This window comes from Pelophylax lessonae (assembly GCF_965119305.1).
Source record: "Pelophylax lessonae genome assembly, chromosome: 1".
In the NCBI taxonomy this organism is placed as follows: domain Eukaryota; kingdom Metazoa; phylum Chordata; class Amphibia; order Anura; family Ranidae; genus Pelophylax; species Pelophylax lessonae.
The window spans coordinates 429,032,247-429,056,390 of record NC_138768.1 but is presented as its reverse complement, the minus strand read 5'-3'; the positions used below and the strand labels follow the sequence as shown (position 1 = coordinate 429,056,390).

General features: G+C 46.7%; 1 protein-coding gene across 1 annotated transcript in view; it reads right to left on the bottom strand.

Annotated features, from left to right (window-relative positions):
• Positions 1–24,144, bottom strand: part of NCBP1 (nuclear cap binding protein subunit 1) — an 82,565-nt gene that overhangs the window by 5,733 nt on the left and 52,688 nt on the right. Inside the window, exons 15-18 of the mRNA XM_082243316.1 lie at positions 19,112–19,215; positions 2,851–2,973; positions 2,605–2,707; positions 2,417–2,510 (exon numbers count right to left, since the gene is read on the bottom strand). Coding sequence (XP_082099442.1) covers positions 2,417–2,510; positions 2,605–2,707; positions 2,851–2,973; positions 19,112–19,215 — 424 coding nt within the window. The remainder of the gene's footprint in view (positions 1–2,416; positions 2,511–2,604; positions 2,708–2,850; positions 2,974–19,111; positions 19,216–24,144) is intronic.

Here is a 24,144-nt window from a genome sequence, read left to right as displayed (position 1 = left end):
ATGGCAATACCATGTGTGAGACTTTTACACAGCCTGGCCACATACAGAGGCCTGACATCCAAGTAGCACCTTCAGGCATTCTAGGAGCATACATTTCACATCTAATTTCATTACAACCTATCACACTTTTGAAGGCCCTTGAGCACCAGAACAATGGAAATGCCCACAAAATGACAATTTTGGAAAGCAAAAACCCCATCACATAATCTAGGAGGCATGGGCTGCAGATAGGTACTCGGGTACTCTGAGTACCTGTCACCAGCCCATCAGAGTACCCGACTACCTGTCATAAGCACATCAGATTACCCAAGTACCTGTTATCAGAGTACCCGATGACAGGTACTCCGGTACTCTGATGGGCTAGTGACAGGTCCTCTTTATTGGGGGGGGGATTGGTGTGCACTGTAATCGGTAACTAGCTGTTACCACAATCTTCTCCCACAGGATCGGTATGTGGAGGAGGAGAGCCCGGTAACAGCTAGTTACCGGGTTTGTTTACATTCTGTGACCGGCTGTGATTGGACACAGTCGGTCACGTGGTAAAGAGCCAATTTCATTGGCTCTTTGCCCAGATCGGGGATGGACGGTGTCAGTAACACCCTCCAACCCTGCTCTGCGCACCCCTGGGGACGTGCACAGAGACAGTGCCTGTGGCCGGCTGTGATTGGACACAGCCGGTCACATAGCAAACAAAACTTTTTAATTGGCTATTTACACTGATCAGGGATGGGCTTTGTCCCGAGGGACACACCTCATCCCCGATCGCCATGCTGTGCACGGTAGAGCGGCGAGAATGGGCGGACGTCATGACGTACGCCCGGAGGTAGGAGACCTTCCTGCCGGCGTCAATTTACAATGCGCCAGTAGGGAAGAGGTTAAGCAAGCCAATATAGGCCAGCTTTGTCTTCCGTTTTGTCTCACAGTCCATTTTAGGAATACATATTAAGAAATCTGGGGTTATACTGCAGCCTACAGGAGAAATTGGCACTAGGAAAAAACTGAAGGCCAGCCTTCCTTTGGGCTATAACCCCTCCCGTTTGCTCAGAGGAAGGTGTAGCTTGGAAGGTACTCAGGAAGGCGGGAGGTGTAGCTTGGATGGTACCCGGGATAGCCGTTTCAGAGGTGTGCACAGCATCATGTGCTGCAAGAAAACCCAGCTAGAGGGGCCCCACTGGCTCACTGACTTCTTCCCATAGCCCCAGCATGAGGAGTCCCAAGATGGAGCCGGCACTCAGCATGGAGCAGTGCTCACAACCTCCAGCAGCCTGATAACACCGACCCCTGTCGGATATGGAAGATTCTCCCTCTGACGCCCTGCAACCCAGATACAGAACAAAGCCCTCTGCTGCTTCATCTGCTGCCTTTCCAAACCATAGGGCTCTAGTAAGCAAAAAAAAAAAAAAAAACCTATGGGGCACACCGTACCGATGATGATGAAGGGGGACGCAGTGAATTTCTAGCTGCCCTACCTAGAACAGATAAACCAGTCTTTGAAAACATAATAAGGCTAATGTTCACATATATGCGGTGCTTCATCGAAAACCCTTAGAGGTGCTGTTAACTCAGAGGTGCACTGAAAAACGCTCTGATTCCCCCCACAAGAAAATCGCATGATGTAAAAGCACCATGAGAATTCTGTGCGGTTGTGCTTTAGATAGAGGGAAGAAAAAAAAAAAAAAAAGTGCAGGCACCTTTTTTTGAATGTTAGAACACATTTCTGCTGTGAAACCGCAATATGTTGAGGGTGCTGTTCCACAGGCATCCTTAGCACTGACCTCTTTTGCGCTGTGGTGATGTGAGTGGTATGTGTAATCTGACTAGACAGGCTGTGGCTTCTATATCTGGGGATATGAATCATCAGGCAGGTGGTACTGCATCACCTAAAATGAGTGCCATAGAGGGAACACCAGTATACTTAATGGACTAAGAAAACCCCTGCATTGGGCGGGAAGTGTTATAGCCTCAAGAGGGCTGGCCTTCAGTTTTCTATGTGCCTAGTGTATTTCTCCTGGAGACAGCAGTATAACCAAAGGGTTTTTACCATGAAACTGTGTCCCTTTATGGATTGCGGGGGAAAAAAAAAAATTGTTCCTTATCTGAGTGGGTCATTATACAATGTAAACTAACATTCTATTTAAAGTGTGGTGTAAACTAAGATTCCAATTTGCTTCCCATGATTTAACAGGCTCTAGATTATAAAAGAACTGTAAGGGAGAGCGCTTACAAAGTTTAGTCAACACATACTTACCTGACCCTAACCCCCACATTTGGAAAACATTGGTATGTGCTGTTCCCTCTGCACAGACAGGCATACGTAAACAATAGGGATTAATCACACCAGCACCCATAACTGATATAGCACTGCTGGACGGGTTTTCTCCTTTTCCAGACATCAAACACCACTCAAAATCCATACCTGGGGATGGTTTTTCCAGACATCATAAACAACTCTCAGAACATGAAGCTTCCCTTCTTCACTGTCAGTTAGTGCTTTTAATACTTCATGAAATCTGGGGGGGAAAAAAAAGCAACACTAAACATTCTAAAACTCAGTAAAAAGGCATGCACTACAGATAATCAAATTCATTTACTGGTCCTACTTACTTTGCAAGTGCACTAAATGAATGACTGAAAGATTTACAAGCCAGGTTGAGCAGGCACTGTAAAAACACTTCTATTTTGAGTGGATTATAGCTGATTCCTTCATCTACAAGCAAAACAAAATTTAAAGATGAGGAAAGCAAAGCAAATCACGCAAAATAATTAATGTCTGTAAACTGTTGTGTTTTTCAATTTATTCTGTCCAGCACGTAATATGTTCCCATGTCCAAAAGCATAGTGCATACTTACCATCATCATCGTCTTGATTTGGATTTGGTAAATCTTTTAAAATATTTAAAATATCATCATTCACGGCCTTATTTTTGATAGCATTTGTCAAAGTCACGGCAATTGCATATCCAGGTAGAGCACCTAAAATGTAAACAAAACATAATCATTCCCATAATGCGTTAACAAGTGCTATCTTAGATTAAAAAAAAGTATATTGGGGATACCGATTGCAATGTCCAAAAACATTTTTTCAACAACTAGATACATCACTTAAAGTGGTAGTAAATTTAATAAGGCTTACCTGTAGGTACAGTGAATATCTCTTAAACGTGCACCTTTTAGGAGATATTCACAGTTGCAGCAGCCGGTGATGTCACCAGCGCATGCACAGTGTGCTCTGAATTGAGGGCACACTGAATGTGGCATCAATTCAAAGCGCTATGCTGCGATCATGACTCCCGTGTGTGGGTGTCTGTATTATGGCCTGGGCATTCAAACAGCCCCGGAGGGAAGACAGACGAAGATGGAAGCATCTACAGTGGTGACAGCGCACTGCTGGAGGGCTCAGTTTAATAGGCAAATCTGTCATAATGTGCTAGTATGCAGTGCATATTAGCGAATTTGACATTATGTGAGGATACTTAAATGCTGCTTTAAAATTGGAATGCTAAAAACTATAATCAATATAAAAGGATTTTTGAACTCACCCCAATCAAATTTTTAAAGTTTTATTGAGGGACACAGCTTATAGTAAGAAACCTATGGTTATGGACCATACTGCTGGCTGGAGGACAAATGGACCAGAAGCACCATAGAAAACTAAAGGCCAGCCCCTATGAGGCTATAACTCCCCCCCCCCATCTCATTTGTCCAGGTGTACCAAACAGTCCAGTGAATGATCACGAGGGGAGGGAGCTAGGCCACAAAAAGGAGATGAGGATTTTTTTTTTTAGTGAACAAAAATCACATTTTTCCTAATGTCCATTGAGCAACACAGCTTAATCGTAAGAAACCTAGGGAGGTCAAAAAGCAGTCCAAACAGAGTGGTTGACACATCCAAACAAAACCACTGAACCAGCCAACAAGAGAAAAGCACAACAAAAGAAATAGTCCCTTACAGAACTTAAGAACCGCAACTAGCATCTGTAAAGGCAGATACTTTAATATTGTAAAAAACTTAGAGAAAGTACGTGCAGAATAACAGGTTGCAGCCTTACAGATCTGTTAACACTGAGGCGCCAAAAAGCCCAAGAAAAACGCTCACTAGTGGAGTGGGCATTGGAGGGAAAAGGTCTCGGTTCGCAGGAGATTGAGAGTGGATGGATGGCAAGTGGGAGTCATCCACAGGAGAGAGCTGCTGACGTTCTGGGGTTTATCGATGTGTATGATGTGTTTTACATTCATCTTCTAAATGTGAGTGTATTATCTACAGTCTTATTTTTATCTGCAATAAATGGTGTTATGCTAGGGCGGTTGGGCGCTCTTTTCCTTTTTTTTATCCTTGGTCTAAAACATTTTCTTTATACAATGGGGATCGTTGTAGGACAACACTGATAACACAGGAACCCTTCTGGCTGCAGCAATAGCCACAAAAAAGGGCTACTTGCTTGATAATGTCAAGGGAATGTGCTTAATAGATTTAAATGGGGTCTTTGCAACACCAACATGCATTTACATCCCACAGCAGTTGGAGTGGAGGCCAAACAGGGGGAGCAATGTGTGCAATCGTTGAGATTTACACCAGGGCGAAAAGCCCAAGAGGCACTCAGGGCCCTAGTAGAATGCGCCTTCACAGGGAAAGGTGGAACCTGACACTTAAGTGAATACGCCTGGTACCACAGTCTGCCTGATTCATCTGGATATGGTCACAGTAGAGGCAGCCAATCCTTTCCAAGGTCCTTCCGTGAGGACAAAAAGTCTGACTTCCTGAAAGACTCAGTAACCGCTAGGTAAACCCTAATTGCCTGAACCACATCCAAAGATTGCAAGGCAATTTCCTTGGGATGCTTGGGCTTAGGACAGAGTGAAGGCAGTACAATGTCACTGCATTCATTGAAATGGAAATCAGAAACCACCTTAGGAAGAAACTACTGATTAAGTTTAGGTCGAAGTACCACTTTATCTCTGTGGACCACCAGATAATAGCACTCTGTGGAGAAAAGCCAAAATCCTGGCCACTGAAAAGGAGCATGGATGCATCTTAAGCGATTCACACCATGAGATGTATGATAAATCTTCCTGGAGGTAGATTTTCTAGCCTTCAACAGTGTAGGAATCACTGAGTCAGAAAGACCCCTGTCCTTCAATACCTGGCTTTTAACAGCCACGCTGTAAAAGCCAGCGACTGTAGAGCAGAGTGGAAGATTGGCACTTGAGACAGCCGATCTTCCCTGAGAGGAATTCTCCAAGGAGCATCGGTGACCAACCCTACCAGATCTACGTACCAAGACCGGCGAGGCCAGTCTAGGACCACCAGAATGACCGGAATACCTTCCACCTCTATACTGCGCAGAAGCCTCTGAAGAAGTTTCAGTGGAGGAAATGCATAGATCAGCCGATACTGACCCCAAGAAGACACTAGTGCGTCTGTGGCATCGGCCAGAGGATCCCAAGACCTGACTACAAACCTCTGTACCTTCTCATTGAGTTGAGAAACGAACAGGTCTACATTGGGTGTTCCCCACCGGACACACAGCAGGTAAAAACACCTCCGGGTGCAGGGACCATTCCCCCGATCCAACACTCCAGTGACTCCAGCAAAGCATTATCGCTCTGAGTTCCAGAAAATTGATCGGAAAAGTCTAGACTCTTTGGACACACAGCTTTCCAAGACTGCCCCATAGGCGTGGTAAAGATTTGTCCTGCCTAGTGTCCTACTCATGAAAAGGGGGGAGGGTTTGGGCAGTATAACCTAATGGTTAAGAAGAATATGGAGCTGTGTCTGTCAATGAAAGATAGAGAAATTCGATTTTTGACATAACATAAAATCCATTTCTCCAATGTTCATTGACAGACAGCTCTTGATATTCATAACCATTGGGTTATACTGCCCCATACAGGAGGACACTAGGCAGAAAATAAATTCTGGCTACACCCATGGGAAGTCCCAGGGGGTATACTGCCTCTCTCTGCTATAGATACTCAGTTTTGTAACAAGCAGTGTCAGGAAAATAACTCCACAGTGGGGTGGTTGCTATGCCAGTCAATGAAAAATCAGAGAAATAGATTTTACAGTAAGCCAAAAATACCATTCTCTTGTTCATTGACGGCCACAGCTCCTGGTATTCATAACCATTGGGACTTCCCAAAGCAGTGTTAAACATGAAGGGTGGGAACAACCACAAAATTCCCAAGGCTAAACATTAGCCAACAGGAGCTCAACAAAACTGGAGCCCACCTGAAAAAAACAATACACCCTCAAAAGAGTATCAGGTCCTCTTAAACAGCAGCTTGCAAAACCTTGCGGCCAAACGAAGCATCCGCAGATGCCAACACATCCACTTTATAAAACTATGTAAAAGTGTGCACCGACTAGGTGGCCGCCTTGCAAACCTGCGTCACTGACGCCTGATGACGGAAGGCTCAGGAGGCACTAAGCGCCCGAGTAGAGTGCGCCTTGACAGGGAAAGGAGAAACCTGACCCCTGATGGAAAAGACCTGAACCAGCCGACTGTCCGATCCATCTGGAAATGTTTGCAGAGGAAGCAGACAACCATTAACTAGGTCCATCCATGAGCACAAATAGAGAGTCTGACTTCCTGAAAGACTCCATAGCTGCCAGGTACACCCTATATGCCTGGACAATATCCAAGGCAGGCAAGGCAATTTCCTTTGGATGTTTAGGCCTGGGACACAGGGAAGGCACCACAATGTCTTCATTCAAATGAAAATCAGAGACAACCTTTGGAAGGAAAGACGGACAGGAGTGAAGAACCACCGAATCATCAGATAGGGTGGACAGGATAACGCCGCCAGTTTCGAAACCCTTCATGCAGAGGTGAGGGCCACCAAAAAGACCACCTTATGGGACAACATAAGCAGGGGAATCTCCCAAATATTTTCAAAGGGAGGCATCTGTAGAGCTGAAAGCACCACACAGATTCCAAGGCAGCAACGGAGCCCGTACTGGACGGACCAAATGTCGAGCACCCTGAAGAAAGGTAGGCACTAGGGGGTGTGTGGCCAAAGGTCGTAAGAGGAAGACCACCAAAGCCGACACCTGGCCCTTGATGGTATTCAAGGCCAACTTCTGTTCAACCCCCCCCGATGAAGGAAGGTTAAGATCCAAGCTATCGAGAAGGAGCGAGGACAAACCCCAAGAGACTCACACCACCCAATGCAAGTCTTCTACGTACGATGGTAGATCTTCCTAGAAGTAGATTTCCTAGCTTTCAACAGTGTAGGAATCACCGATTCATATAAACCCTTATCCTTTAGCACCTGGCATACAACAACCAAGCTGTCAAAGCCAGCGACTGTAAAGCAGGATGGAAGATCGGTCCTTGGGACAGAAGATCCTCCCTGAGAGGAAACGTCCAAGGAACGTCGGTGGCCAGCCGCATCAGACCGGCGTACCAAGCCCGGCAAAGCCAGTCTGGAGCCACTAAGATGACCAGTCGATCATGCATAGAAGTCTGGGCAGAAGTTTGAGAGGGTAGGCGTAAATCCGCCGATACTGACCCCATGGGGCCACCAGCGCATCTGTGGTGTCCGTCAGAGGATCCCTTTACTGAGCCACAAACCTCTGCACCTTTCTGTTGAGCCAAGACGCCAACAGATCCACCTCAGGGGTGCCCAGCCGGAGACAGCTAATGAACACCTCCGGATAAAGAGACCACACCCCGTGGTCCCGACTGCCAATTTTCCACCCCGGGAATGTGTACGGCGGAGAGGGTTGGAACGAACCGTTCTGCCCACCTTAGAATGCCAGCTATCTCAAGAGCCACCAGGACACTTCTTGTGCCCCCTTGGTGATTGACATAAGCAACGGCCGTGGCATTGTCCAATTGAATAGGCACTGGACAACCCTGAAGACGATCTGTTTAAAGATCCAGACAGTCTGATTGCTCGTAATTCCAACCAATGCAAGGGTAGGAAGGATTTTCCCAGTCGAAGCGCCAGAGAACGAAGCCACCATATCAGGGACTGCCTCATTCCCCGACTCAGCCGGATCTGATTGTCCAGAGACTGCAGAGTCTTGTCCTACTTGGTCAGAATCTCCCTTTGCAGGGACCTCATATGGAAATATGCAAACAGAACCGCCTCGAAGGTAGACACCATAAGGGCCAAGCACCCGTATGCAAATGCAGAGGGACGACCATCTGTTGGACAGCAGGTGCAATTTCTGGAGTTTGTCCAGAGGAAGGAGCACTCTGGCTAAAGCCGAGTCCAGAGTCAGGCCCAGATAGTCCAGCTTCGTGGACAGAGCCAGTGCATATTTCTGAAAATTCAGAATCCAGCCGAACTCCCGCAGAGTTTGTATTGTGATCTCCAGGTTCTCCACCAGAGCAGAGGGAGACTCCGTTTGCAGGAGATCGTCCAAGTAGCTCAGTACCACGATCCCCCATTGGCGTAGCAAAGCTAGCACCAGGGCTAACACTTTTGAGAAGACCTGAGGAGCAGAGGCGAGACCAAAGGGTAATGCCACAAACCAAGAACACTCCTCTCCCACAGCAAAGCGGAGAAAACACTGGTGACTGGCACATATTGGAATGTGAAGGTAGGCATCCTTGATATCGATATAGGCGAGGAAATCTACCTGATGCAGGGATGCCACCACAGTTCGAATGGATTCCATTCTGAACTTGTGTACTCGCACAAAGCAGTTGAGCGCCTTGAGGTCCAGGATTGGACGCACTTTGCCTTCCTTCCTGGGGCCTGTGGACAGGTTTGAGTAAAAACCACAAAAAAGTTCCGGAGTTGGAACCAGGACAATCATCCCTTGAAGGAACGGGTCTTGTACTGCCCCAAACAGGCCTCGTAAGCGGTCTGGGGACAGGCGCACATTGGAAGGAAAAACCAGTGGCGGGTGACAACAGCAAAACTCGATCTTGTAGCCGGACCGATTGACTTAGTGGACCCACTTGTCTTGCATTAGGGAAGTCCACGGGCCTGGTAGTCAGCGAAGATGCGACCCCCCCACCCCCGATACGGGTGAGGGCGCACATTCATGCTGAAGGAGCCTTTTCCATGGGTCTGGAGAAGCCCGATCTTGGCATGCCAGACCAGGTTCTTTTGGATCCTCCTGAAGAGGCCCTGAAAGGCGTCAAACCCTTGTCAATCAACCCAGAGGGGCAAAAAACGTATGAGCTGAGAAGGAAAGCCCACGTCTATGATGAGGTTCCTTGCCTATAGTAGCCTGCGGGAAAAAAAGTACTCCCCACGCGAGACATTTAATGATGTCAACCAGGGTAGCTCCAAACAGGCGATCTCCTTGGAAAGGAAGATCAGTCAAGGCCTTTTTTGAAGTCTGATCCGCAGACCAGCACTTGAGCCAAAAGACACCCCCAAGGACCACTGCCAAAACAAAGGTGAGCCATTGGGGAGCAGCATCTAAAGAGGGACCACAGAAACTGCAGCCCTTAGACCAGCTGGTCCACCAGCTCGGCAAAGGCAGGGGGAGCTGTCCCTCCCTTAGGTCACGGCCTAAGAGCTTAGCCAACTCGGTCAGAGTTTGCGACACCAGGGCAATGGTGAACACCGGCCTCATTGCCGAACCAGTCAGAGTGCACATATTGTGGGCCACAGCCTCCACCTTCCGGTCAACCGGATCCTTAAAGGCTAGGGACTCTTCAACTGGAATCATAGTTGCCTTGTTTATTCTGGAAACCGGAGGGTCCACCACTGGTGGCACAGTCTACTTCTTAAGGAGGGACTCCTCATGGGGTAATGCCTAGTAAAGTGCTTAGGAACCCCACGGGGATGGTTTAGTCACCCCCACTCTTTAGCGACAACTCTGTCAAAATAGGCAGGGAAAGAAAACACTTTTGCAGCTCTGGATGACTGGTGAGTGTCAAAGGGTATCTGCGCCTCTGTCGCAGCTTCAGCTGTGTCCTCCATCTTTACGGTCTCCCGCACAGATACAATCAGTGCATCACCAGAGCCTTTTTGTGCGCGGTCGCAGATGTGGAGGAATCATCCTCACTATGAGGGGATTCCAGGCGCGTGGTTGCAGACCCAGCAGGGTGACTTACGTCTGCAGTGGCCGGATCAGGTTCAGTATCAGATGAGAGGAGGCAGGGGAAGGCGGGGGGGCCATTTTGCTAGCCCGTCGCCGAAAGCCATCTCCACCCAGGACACAGACTCCAGTACCACAGTCAGTACATGGATAGATGGTTGGGACCCACAGTGTCAGAGGGGGATCAGGTGGGTAAATGTGCACCAAAAACTCCATGAGTCACCAAGGGGACCCCGCAAAAAGTGTAACACACTCCTAAGGGACAACCCCCACAGCGCTGGTAACAGCACCCGGTTGCCAGGCACAAAGCGCTCCTCAGCAGAGGAGAGGACCCCACCAGACTCACCATCCACAGAAAGAGGCACCTGCAGCCACCAAGAGAATCTGCACTACACGTGCGGCGATCAGGAAGTTAAATGATCCAGGAGTCAGCACCAGGGGATGAGGGGCTCCCACCGCTGAAATCGCCGCCCACATGGCTCCACCACTATTTCCAATGGCAAATCACAAGAAAATGGCCACCAAACTACACAAACATGGCCGCTGTGTATAGAAACACACAGGCTACAACAAAATGGCCAAAAAAGGCTTACAGGGACCCAGGAGGGAGACCAGGCAGGACGGGGGGCCCTGTATACCGTGGCAAAACCTTAATTAATCGTAGCATGGAAATCTGATACCGTCACATGCCTTACTGCAGGCAATGCTATGGAACACCAAAATTGTCTGAACACATGAAGCAAAACTGTTGCAGAAAGTCTTCCCGAAAATGGAAACTACAGGAAGGAACAGCCGATACAGGCATGCACTCTTGAGTAAACAGTCAGCAAATCCGTAGCTGAAGGCGATGAACTCAAACAAACTGCCCAATATGCACACCATATACAAAGATAAACTACATTGGGTGCCTAAAGAGAAGGGAGAAACTCCTCGAATACAGTTCCTAGCCGTTCTCATCCACTGCAGAAGATAAACTACATTGGGTGCCTAAAGAGAAGGGAGAAACTCCTCGAATACAGTTCCTAGCCGTTCTCATCCACTGCAGAAGCTCCACACTACCTTATCAGCAAGGTAAAAAACAACTGCTAGTCACTAGATACAACATTGGGTCTTCAGACACCGGAACAGATAAAATGCTACAGAACTGGTACGGATAACTCTGCAAGGAATACCCAGAATTTACTGGTAAAACAGACATGAATAGCGGAGCCCTGTGCGATTTGGAACACAAGCAGGTCATCACTGCTGACTTTAAAACCATCTCAGAGAGAACCCCAGTATACTTATTGAACTGGAAAAACCTGTGCTTGTAGGCTAACTGGAGAGACTTTCAGGATTTCCAATATCTATCAAACATTAAACCAATAAACCAGAAAAAATTAAACATCTTCCAGTTGAAGCACAAAAAAACTGCAGGAAAAAAAACAAATACATTCATTCTCACAGGCACACTAAGTGAAATTAGCCAAGTGTTGTGTAGGGGGGGTATCAAAGGGGCTGGCCCTCGGTTCTCTACAAAGTATGCTTAGCATGCCTAGTGTATTTTTCTTGTAGACAACAGCTAGTTTTCTTACTATAAAGCTGTGTACCACAACAGACGATAGAGAACAGAAGAATTTTGACTCGCCTGTACGATCCATATCAGAGCAGGCACCTCCAAACTTTCGAAACAAAGGGTCAATTTACTGCTCTCTAAATCTTTAGGTGAACCAAACTCTGCCCAGTAGAAGTAGAAATGCCCAGGCATCGGTGGGAGTAAACAATGCCATAGGTTTGGTGGTCAGTGGGAGTAAAAATTACATCATTGGTATCAGTGGTAGGAATGGTGCCCCATAATTTGGTGTCAGCAGGAGGAATAGCGCCCCATAATTTGGAGTCAGTGGGAGGAGCAGTGCTCCATCTGTAGTATCAGTGGAAGGAGTAGTATCCCATTGTTGGCATCAGTGGAAGGAATACTGCCCCGGGGGGCCAGATTAAGGCAAGCAAAGAGCCACATCAAGCCAACTGGCGGTAGTTTGCCGACCCGTCTTAGAGTTCAGTACTAGATACAGGCAACTTAATCATATGCCAGATAGACTTGTACTTTCAGGTGATTGGTCACTGGCAAGCTTTTGAGGACATGCACCCCTGAAGTGCCTCCACTAAACCCTACCCCACTCAGCGAGTCCTCAATTTTATAGCAAGATATGCAGGTAACAGGGAGCGTTTAGGGAGTGGCCAGTGTCTTCTACTGTTATGGAATTTACAGGCAAGTAAAAAAAAATCCTCTGATCTTAATAGTACAGTACAGGACACAGGCAACTTAACCACTTCTGGACCGGAAGATTTTCCTGCTTAACGACCAGGCCCTATTTTGCGATTCGACACTGTGTGACTTTAACGGACAATTGCGCAGTCGTTCTCTTTTCCCCACAAATAGAGCTTTCTTTTGGTGGTATTTGATCACCTGTGCGATTTTTTTTTTTAGCGCTATAAAACAAAAAAATAATATTTTTCACATTCTGCTATACGACAGTCCCAAAAAAAAAAAAAAAAATTAACAATTTTAGGCCACGTTGTTTTCTGCTACATAGTTTTGGTAAAAGAAAAAAAAAGTTGAAATAAGCGTATTTGGATTGGTTTGCGCAAAAGTTATTGTGGCTACTATCTACAAGAAAAAGGTGTAATTTTTTTTTTTTTTTTTTTTTTTACTAGTAATGGCAGCAATTTGCGATTTTTTGTGGGACTGCGACATTGCAGCTGACAGATCGGACCCCTGACATTTGACACTTTTGGGAGTACCAGTGACATTATTACAGTAATCAGTGCTAAAAATATGCACTTACTGTAATGACATTGGCAGGGAAGGGGTCAATACTGTTGGTGATGAAGGGTTAAATGTAAGACTAGGGGAGTGATTCTAACTGTGGGGGGGGGGGGGGGTTGGGCTTTTGAAAGGATCACAGAGACATGCGATCCTATATAGCAGGATCACATAAGTCTCTGTGATCATTGCAGGCAGAAGGACGGACGGCTGTGTTTACATCAGCGGTCTGTCCTTTTCTCTCAGCGGGGAGAGATAGAGGGTGTCAGGCGGCAAACGGAGCCGCCTGACACGCACCAGTTCCCCGCTGACGATCAGAGGCGGGAGCGTGCCAGCGCTCGCTCCATAGCTCCTCCCAGGCAGATGACGTTTATATACGCGATTCTGCCTGTAGGTGCCACTCTGCCGCCGTTTATATACAGTAAGCGGTCGGCAAGTGGTTAATTATAAACCATAGGACATCCCCAAACAAAAAATACAAGGATGGGCAACTGGGTTAGCGGAACTGTTCTAAAAAGGCCCGAAAAACAGGGCTAAAAGCAAGTTTGAGCGCTGTTGCAAGAACCTTGCAGCCAAAAGCTGCATCCACAGAAGATTGGGTATCTACATGGTAAAACGTAAAAAAAAAAAAAAAAAACAGAAGACCAGGTGAAGGCCTTAATCGCAAAAGTAGCGTTAATATGTGCAACCAGTGGTGTGATGTAACACCTGGTCATCCACTTGAAACTGAGGTCTGACTAGTTGAATTTTAGGGAATTGTATGTCCTCAAAAGATTGCCAGTGTCCACTCACCTGAACCTATAACCCATTGTGCCTGAATACATCGCTGGTGTCCTATACTGTATGATTAAGTGTTCATGAATAGATTTACTATCTTTTACTTTAAACGACATTTTGACTATACCATCAAATCTCTCCTAAGCCAACCACTGTAAAAACAAATCAGCTGTTAACAGAGACAAGGTTAAGCTTAGCGATATTCAAATTTTCCTTAGAACGTAGCATTTTATAGAATGTAATACTGATAAGGCGAACGGTGTTCAGTCTGACAGATATTAGAAGAATAAACCCAGCGGAATCAGAAAACTAAACAATTTTTTATGGTGGCTATATATATGCAAAAAAATCGGCTGAAATTCGGTCATTTTGACAGTTCATTCGTTTTTCAGCCAGGTAATGAGCACAAATCTGTAAACTGGTTGTGTCGTTTTTGAGCAAAAAAAACAAAAAACAAAAACGAAGGACAAATTTGGAAATTTTCTATCGCACAAACGATAAATTGAAGGGTTAAGGCGTTTCTTGTCCAAACTGTTTGCATTAGGCATATGTGAAAAAACTAACAAAAACCAAATGTCCATTATTTATTGGTCATTACATGATATCACGATCGTCTGATCGGCCAAATGTTCCTTTTTTTTTTTTCGAAAAGGAGTTTGAACGATTTTTCGTATAGTGTATGGCCAGCATTAGTTTGCAGCTCCAGGTCACCACAAAATCTCACTCACTGCTGGATTTTCTATGTATTGAACTTACATTGAGAATGAAGCAGATTAAATCCTTCCGGCTTTTTACAAATTACAAAAAAAAAAAAAAAAAAAGAAAAAAATATGGAGACAAGTTCCAAAACCATCCAGAGCCAAGGCAGATGCAAAAGGGAATTCCATTTTCCTCAATGAATAAGATAAATCAGTTTTCTATGGACTAAAGTTAAAAGGATAGAGAGCGATATTATATATTTATTATAGTGTGTGTGTGTATATATGTATGTGTATATCAAACTGATTTTTATACAGATGCTTGCACATCAATGCAAATGGTTCACTTCCAATTCCCCCTCCACAGCAATGCATAGATTTTAATATTCGTTCCCACCCAGCTGCTTTGTCAAGCTGCCAGGAGCAATTAAAGTACCCTGTACTTACAGATATGAAGGAGTATATATTTTTACTCCCCTTACCACTCCAGGTGACAATGCTGCTGGCCGGTAATTAGCCAAGCCTTGTCTCATGGAGTGGTGCATCTCCTAAGACTTCTCTGTAAGTTACAACTAGAGTGACTAAACTTACCATACTTGGGAGTAAAAAGTAAGAATGTATGTACTATTGTGTAGGGCATTAAACTGAATCTGTTTTCTATGCATTCTATCAGATCCTGGACTGCTGTGTTTCTGCTGCAAAGAAAGAATGTAAACATTTTACCTAGTCAGTCTAAATAACCTGTTCTATTAACTTTTTTTTTTTTTTTTTTATTAAAAGGCAATTCATACCCAAGAAAGACACAGCAGTTTACTACAAAGATACAGTTATAACATTCCACCAAATCAGTATACGTCTGTTTGCTTGTTAGAGCATAATAACAGGATTTTTGACTTACGGTTAAAATCCATTTCTCTGATGTTCATTGGACGGACACCGCTCCTTATCTTCTGGACCATTGGGTTATACTGCCCCCTACAGGAGTAGGACACTAGGCAGGAAAGCTTGACTATGCCTATGGGGCAGTCCCAGGGAGTATACTCCCACTCTCAGTTATAGGCACTCAGTTTTCTTACAAGCAGTGTCAGAAGAATGCCAAAGCCACAGAGAGATGGGTGCTGTGTCCGTAAATGATCAGAGAAATGGATTTAACGGTAAGCCAAAAATCCCATTTTCTCTATCGTTCATTGACACACAGCTCCTTATCTTCTTGACCATTGGGACGTCCCAAAGCAGTGTCAAACATGAGGGGTGGGAAGAGCAAGAAAAAATTCAAGGCTAAACCGTAGCCAACCAGGTAATATGGAGCTCAACCATAAACAGCTGGAGCCAAAAAAAAAAAAACACCCTCAAAGAGGACCAGGTCCTCTAAACAGTAGCCTGCAAAACCTTGCGGCTAAAAGAAGCATCTGCAGATGCCAACACATCCATCTTATAAAACTTTGTGAAAGTGTGCACAGACGACTAGGTGGCCACCTTGCAAACCTGCATCATTGATGCCTGATGACGGGAGGCCCAGGAGGCACTAAGCGCCCGAGTAGAGTGCGCCTTGACAGGGAAAGGAGGAACCTGACCCCTAATTGAATAGGCCTGAATCAGTGTCTGATCAATCTGGAAATGGTCCCAGCAGAAGTGGCCAACCCTTTCCGAGGTCCATCCGTGAGTACAAATAGGGAGTATGGCTTCCTAAAAGACTCTGTAGCTGGCAGGTACACCCCGAACAACATCCAGGGAATGCAAGGCAATTTCCTTTGGATGTTTAGACCTGGGACATAGGAAAGGCAACACAATGTCTTCATTCAAATGGAAATCAGAGACGACCTTTGGAAGTAATGAAGGACAGGGATGAAGAACCACCAGGTAAGGTGGACAAGACAACGCCGCCTGCTCCGAAAACCCTGCGAGCAGCAGTAATAGCCACCAAAAAAGGCCACCTTCTGGGACAACGTTAAGCAGGGGAACTTCCAGAATACTTTCAAAGGGAGTTTTCTGGATAACTGACAACCAATTTGAGGTCCCACGGCGGCAATTGAGACCGCACTGGAGGAGCCAAGTGTCAAACTCCCTGGATAAAAAGGTACGCACCAAGGAATGTATGGTCAATGGATGTTGAAAGAAAAACCGCCAAGGCCGAAACCTGGCCCTTGATGGTACTCAAGGCCAGGCGCTGCTCAACCCCCAGTTGGGAGGAAAGCCAAGATTCGAGCCACCAAAAAGGAGCAAGGGCGAACCCCAAGAGACTCACCCCACGCAATGTACGTCTTCCAAGTTCGATGATAGATCTTGGAAGATTTTCTAGCCTTTAACTGCGCAGGAATCACCAACTCAGACAAATCTCCATCCTTCAGCACCTGGCTTTCAACAGTAAAGCAGGATGGAAGATTGGCCCTTGGGACAGCAGATCTTCCCCGATAGGAAGTCTCTCAAGGAGCATCGGCGACCAGCCGTACCAGATCGGCGAACCAAGACCGAAATTTCTTCTGCCTCGATCCTGCCCTTGGAGTCCTGGCAGAAGTTTGGGGGGGGGGGGGGGGTAAGAGACGTAAATCAGACTGACTCCAAGGAGCCAATAATGCGTCTGTGGCATCGGCCAGAGGATCCAGAGACCGTGCCACAAATCTCTGTACCTTCCTTGGAATGTGTACAGCAGGGAGGGCGTCCTTGGAATGTGTACAGCAGGGAGGGCTGGAACTAATTGGTCTGCCCACCATAAAATGCCGGCTACTTCCCCGAGCAGCCAGGACACTTGTGCCCCCTTCGTGCTTAACTCCCACCACGGCTGTGGCATTGTCTGATTGAATTCGTACCGGACACCCCTGAAGACGAATTGTCCAATAATCCAGACAGTCTGATCGCTCGGACTTCCAGTACATAAAATCAGCAGTCTGGACTCTTCCAGAGTCCAGACCCCCTGAGCATAATCTGTGCTGAGGACACCTCCCCACCTGCACAGGCTGGCATCCGTGGTGACAACCGTCCAGGAAAGGGGGAGAAAGGATTTTCCCTGTCGAAGTTCTGGAGTACTAAGTCACCTCTAGAAACCGTGGATTTTTGTCCAATTTCACCAGAATCTTTTTGCAGAAATCTCGTGTGGAACTGTGCAAACTGAGCCACCTTGAAGGTAGACACCATCAGGCCCAGCACCCGCATGCAAACCCAGAGGGATGACTGTCTGCTGGACAACAGAAGCTGAATTGCCTCCTGCAATGTCTGGAGTTTTTCCAGAGGAAGAAACACTCTGACTGGAGGCAAAGTCCAGAGTCGGACCCCGATAGTCCAATTTTGTTGACAGAACTAGAGCAGACTTCTGAAGGTTCAGAAACCAACCAAACTCCTTCAGTGTTCGCAGAGTAGTTTCCATCAGAGCAGTCGGAGGCTCCACTCGCAGAAGATAATCCAGGTACCCCCATACTGCAATCCCCCGCTGTCGCAACAATGCTGGCACCAGGGCCAACCCTTTTGAGAAGGCCCGAGGGGTGGAGGCGAGACCAAAGGGTACCAAAAACCGATAATGCTCCTCGCCCACGGCAAAGCGGAGGAAATTTCCCTGATGAAGGGACGCCACTACCGTGCAAATGGACTCCATTCGGAACTTCTGTACACGCACAAAGCCATTTAGCGCCTTGAGGTCCAGAATTGGACGTATCTTGCCCTCCTTCCTGGGAACTGTAAAGAAGTTTGAATGAAACCCCTGAAAATAATTACGAAGTCGGAAACAGAACAATCACCCATTGAAATAACAAGTCTTGCACTGCCCCAAAGAGACCCCATAAGCGATCTTGGGACAAGTGCAGGTTGGAAGGGAAGAACCTTTTCGGAGTATAAGACCAAAACTCGATCTTTTAGCCGGACCGATGAATGACTTTGTGAACCCCACTAAGACGCCCCCCCACAGATACGGGAGAGGGCGCACCGCCATGCAGAGAAAGTCTTGTCCGCAGGTCTGGAAGAGCCCGCTCGTGGCTTGCCAGACCAGGTCCTCTTGGAACCTCCGTTGGTGGCCCTGAAGGGCTTTGATCCCTTGTCTTGAGACCATGAGGGACAAAAAGGCCTCTTACGAGCCGAGAATGGCTGTCTACAACGGGGCTCTTGTCCTTTGTAGCCTGCAGAAAAAGATACTCTCCTCTCCCCCCGGTGAGATCCTTAAATGTTGTCATCCAAGGAAGCTCCAGACAGATACCCTACAAGGGGGAGATCAGATAAGACCTTCTTAGAAGTCTGGTCCGCAGACCAGCATTTCAGCCAGATAATACGTCGAAGGACCACTGCTGATACAGCCAGCCAAGGAATCAAAGGAGCCTCATCACAGATAAACTGTAGCCCCTGGACCAACTGATTGGCCAGATTCGCAAAGGCAGGGGGAAGTGGCTTCCACTCTAGGGCGGCGCCTGCTGCGATGCGGATGCGCAGGCAGGGTACCCTGATGGGCCCGCAGTGGCTAAAAAGGGGCAAGTGCCCTACACAATAATGGCGGCATGGCTGCCATCAAAAAAATAAACCGCTCCCCAAAGACCCACAGTGACCACCAAAATCTTAGAGGGCTGGGAGGGGAACCCGGAGTCCCACTGTCCCAGGGAGGGGCCAACGTCCACCCCAAAATCCTTCAGGGGAAGAGGGGTAACAGCTACTTACCATACAAGGAACAGGGTGGGCACTGCTCCTGACAGACCACCGCTACATCGGAATGTGGGTGAGCACTAGTATTCTGCATATTTATACCTAGTAGCAAGAGATCCTGGCAGAGTGACTTGAATGAAAATTAAAAGACACAAAACCACAGGCCATTATCACCACAAAGGAATGCTTAGAATAAAACCCACTTACTGCTACTCTCATCCTCATATTTGTTAACGCACTTGGGCTCTGCTGGGTACAGGGCAGAAAAGGCCGATGGTACGATATCCAATATCCGCTGATAGTAGGAAAGCCTAGGCAAACAAAGAGACAGTTTATTTTAAGAAAATAACTTCATTTATTTTCTATTAAACTATTTTAAGTCTATTTTTTTAAACTTAACCATAGATTCAATACACTGGAAAAACACAGTTCTTGTCACACATTTGTTTTTACAGTGCTCAGGTACCGAGGTCATAAGAGAACAGAAAAAGAAGAGGACTCCACTCAAAAGGGGTTGATTTAATAAGGCGCGGTTCACACTACTGCGACCTGAAAGTCACACAACTTACAGTGCGACTTTGCCAGGCAAATGGATTACTACTTTGATGCGACTTAGACGTGAGAGAGGGGCTACACGGCTGGGAATGTCTGTTATGTGGGATCCAAATCACATCAATATAGATGGAGAACCTGACTTGGAGACAACTTTCATTAAAGTCTATGGGCACAAGTCGGATAGAAGTAGCCTTGAAGTAGTACAGGAACCTTTTCTAAAGTGAGTGACTTCAATAGTGCTAAGACAGCTCTCATTGACTAACATGGGATTTTTACAAGTGCAAAATCTGACACAGCTGTGCATGGTAGCCAATCAGCTTCTAACTTCAGCTTGTACCAATAATCTTTGGCAAAAACATGGAAGCTGATTGGTTGCTATGCAAAGCTGCACCAGATTTTGCATTCTCCAGTTGTAGTAAATCAATCCAATAATGGCCAGTTTGGCACAGATCAAATAATCCAGGTAGACTGACACAGGAATAATTCAATCCACTCATTGCCACCAAAACTTGAAACATATAGTTTGGATTGTCTGACCATATTAGTTAAAGTTGGACTGAACCAATGACTATTTATTTTTCTATTTCTTAAACTTGGTCCTCTTGCAAAGGACATACAAAGCTGAACAAGGTCATTAACCACTTTAATACAGGGCACTTCCCTCCCTTCCCGCCCAGGCCAATTTTCCCCTTTTAGCGCTGTTGCATTTTGAATGACAATTGCGCGGTCATGCAACACTGTACCTTCACCAAATTTATGTCATTTTCCCCCCACAAATAGAGCTTTCTTTTGGTGGTATTTGATCACCTCTGCGATTTTTACTTTTTGCTAAACAAATAAAAAAAGACCGAAAAGTTTAAAAAAAAAAAAAAAATTTTGTTTATGTTATACAATTTTGTAAATAAATAATTTTTTTCCTGCACTGATGAGCACTGATGAGACTGCACTGACAGGCACTGATGAGGAGGCACTGATGGGGTGGCACTGATGGGGTGGCACTGATGGGGTGGCACTGATGGGGTGGCACTGATGGGGTGGCACTGATAGGCGGCACTGATAGGCGGCACTGATAGGCGGCACTGATAGGTAGCACAGATATGCAGCATTGGTGGGCACTGATAGGCGGCACTGCTGGGCACTGATAGGCGGCATTGATGGACACTGATAGGTGGCACTGACGGGCATTGATAGGTGGCACTGACGGGCACTAATGGGCACTGATAGGCGGCACTGGTGGGCACTGATGGGCACTGATGGGCGGCACTGATCGGCACTGACAGGCGGCACTGATGGGCACTAATGGGCACTGATAGGCGGCACTGGTGGGCAATAATGGGCACTGGTGGGCGACACTAAAGGATGGCAGTGATGGGCACTTGTGGGCAGCACTGATAGGGAGGACACTGGTGGGCATCACTGATGGGGAGGGCAATGGGGGGCTCCCTGAGCCCTGATTGCCATCCCTGGTGGCCATAGTGGGCATCCCTGGGGTCATAGTGGGCATCCCTGGGGTCATAGTGGGCATCCCTGGTGGATCTAGTGGCATCCCCCCCCGAGGGTCTGCACTGGTAATCAATGATCTGATTACCAGTGCCGACCCCCCCCCCCTGTCAGGGGAGCCGCCGATCGGCGCTCCTTTACTCGTGCCTGTCAGGCACGAACTAAGGAAAGCCGATCAACGGCTGTTCCTATTTACTATGTGACCAGCCGTGATTGGACACGGCTGATCACATGGTAAAGAGCCTCCGTCAGAGGCTCTTTACCGAGATCGGAGATGCAGGGTGTCAGACTGACACCTCGCATCACCGATCGCCGCTCTGCGCGCCCCCGGGGGGCGCCCAGAGCGGAGTTATCCTGCCGCCGTCATATGACGTCCGGTCAGGATAACTCAACCACATTCCCGCCGTCAATCTGTAATAGGGCGGGCGGGAAGTGGTTAAAAAAAACAAAAAACTGGATTTTTTACTTACCGTATAATCATTTTCTCTGAAGTTCATTGGCAGACGCAGCTTCATATCTTCTTGACCATTGGGTTATGCTGCCCCCTACAGGAGTAGGAAACTAGGCAGGAAAAAGTTTTCACCACGCCTATGGGGCTGTCCCTGCAGGCATAACCCCACACACTCTGCTACAGCCCTCAGTTTCGTTGCAGTGTTTAGAAGACCACAACCCCATTCCACTCATAATTAGAGGGGCGGGTGCTGCGTCTGTCCCAAAGCAGTTATTAGATGAGAGGTTTGAAAAACAATGCAAAGAACAACGCAATTTCTCAAGGCTAAAATGTAGCCAATCAGCCAACACTGATCACCTGTAAAAAAAACACATACACCCTCAAAGAGAAAATTCTCTTTTAAACAGAAGCATCCAAAACTAGTGGTGCACCGAAATGTCGGGACCATACCATTTCGGCCGAAAAGGGGTTAAAGATGCCGAAAATGTATGGCTGCAAATAGTAGTAAGAAGTGAGCCATTCACTTCCCTGTCAGACGAGTATCTCCACTGACTGCTCTGTTCCTCCGTCCAGTGACTTCCGAGGAGAAAACCCAGCATGCACATTGCACAGCAGAGGAGGATCCTCGTCCTCCCCCGTGCCTATTGCAGAATGGATCCACCCACCTCCTCCTTCATGTGCGCAGTGCTGCCGAGCAGGGTAATATCTATCTTTCTCTCATGTGCTCTGGTGCTGTGTGCTGCTGAGGGAGGAGGAATGTTATCTCTCTCTCTCAAGTGCTGTGTGCTGCCGAGGGAGGAGGAATGCTATCTCTATCTCTCTCTCTCATGTGCTCTGGTGCTGTGTGCTCAGTGTTCGAGGAGGGTAATATGATATCTCTCTCTCTCTCATGTGCTCTGGTGCTGTGTGCTGCCGAGGGAGGAGGAATGTTATCTCTCTCTCAGCAATAAGCATTGGCTATGGGTGCTGTAAAGTATTTTAACAGAACTATTGCTGTGGTCCTAAGGTTTAGCAGTGAAAGTTAGTGGGCTGAGGGTGCTCCTGGGAATGTGAGGGAAGAGGCTGCACCCACATTGTGTTCTGGGAGACAGTTCCCCCACTCTGATGGGGTTTAGGAGCAGAGCTAGATATGGGACAGCTGCATCCCAAGTCTCTAATTCCTTTCTTAGGACAAAAAAAAAGCCATGCCACCTGCTGTTAGATCAGGAGAGTTGCCAGTGCATGCACTGCCTCATTCGCATATACCCAGCACAAGAAAAATATTGGGTTTGCTCAAGCAGCGCACACAAAAGAAAATGATCAAAACTGTTTTTTTTTTAGCAGAATAGTCAGACAAAAACCAGGAATGGGTGCTGTATATTTGATGTCAGGTGACACATTCTAATAATAAGACATATTCATTTCTGTCTAACAGATCACTAGTCACTTCAAAATCCTGTTTACCAAATAATGTTAGTGGTGCCTTTCAAAGTGCCATTTGCAGAACCTTTGATGCTAATGAACACCACTATCCGGGAGACCATGGGAAAGATACTCTGTGCACTTCCACACAGCCTAAGCCATTGCTGCACTGATGAGCTCACAGTAAGCCCCGCACACATGTTTATCACTGAAACAATTCCCTTGCTTTTATGTAAACACCTGCATCATAATTATGCATTTCATTTGCATGTCCCATACAGTTCAATAAGAAGAGATCTGTACAAAAAAAAAAAAAAAACGACACCTCTCCTTCCTGACTTCCCAGAAATAGCTTAATGCAGGGGTCTCGGTCTCTCTCTCTCCCTTCCATACTGATAAAGGATGTCTGTCTGTCTGCCTATAGGAGACTCATTTCTCTGCTGGGTTATCATATCAGTGACAAGTATGCTCATTGGTGTAATTAGCTTCATTTTATAATTTCCTAGTTAAATGACTTTAATATCAGGGATGATGTGATTATAGAAACAGTATAGCATTCAACATCAGTTTCTCATAGCTGCAGGACTACAAGTCCCAGCATGTTCTCTCAAGTCACTGGTGACTTGTTTTTTCTGGATATCAATGTGCCACATATAAATTATCAACTATTCTCTCTCTCTATCTCATTTGTGGGAAAAAGTCATTTTCGGTTTTCGGCCAAGGGCATCCTGCATTTTCGGTTTCGGCCCAGAATTTTCATTTCGGTGCATCCCTATCCAAAACCTTTCGGTAATAAGAGGCATCTTAAGATGCCAACACATCTACCTTGTAGAATTTTGTGAATGTGTGCACTGAAGACCAAGTTGCCGCCTTCATGCATCACTAACGCCTGATGGCAAAAAGCCCAAGAGGCACTCAGCGCCCTAGTAGAATGCGCTTTCACCGGGAAAGGAGGAACCTGACCCTTTAGTGAATAAGCCTGAACCACCATCTGCCTGATCCATCTGGATATGGTCGCAGAAGACGCAGCCATTCCATTACGAGGTCCTTCGGTAAGGACAAAGAGTCCAAGTTCCGGAAAGATTCAGTAGCCGCTAGGTAAACTAATGTGGCGTCCGCCAGAGGATCCCTCGACCTGGCCACAAACCTTTGAACCTTCTTGAGTCGAGAAGCAAACCGGTCGACATTGGGTGTCCCCTAATGGACACACAGGAGATGTAACACCTCCGGGTGTAGGGACCACTCCCCCTGATCCAACATCTGACGACTCAGGTAATCCCCCTGCCAGCTCTCCACACCTGGGATGTGCACAGCAGAGATAGCTGGGACAAAC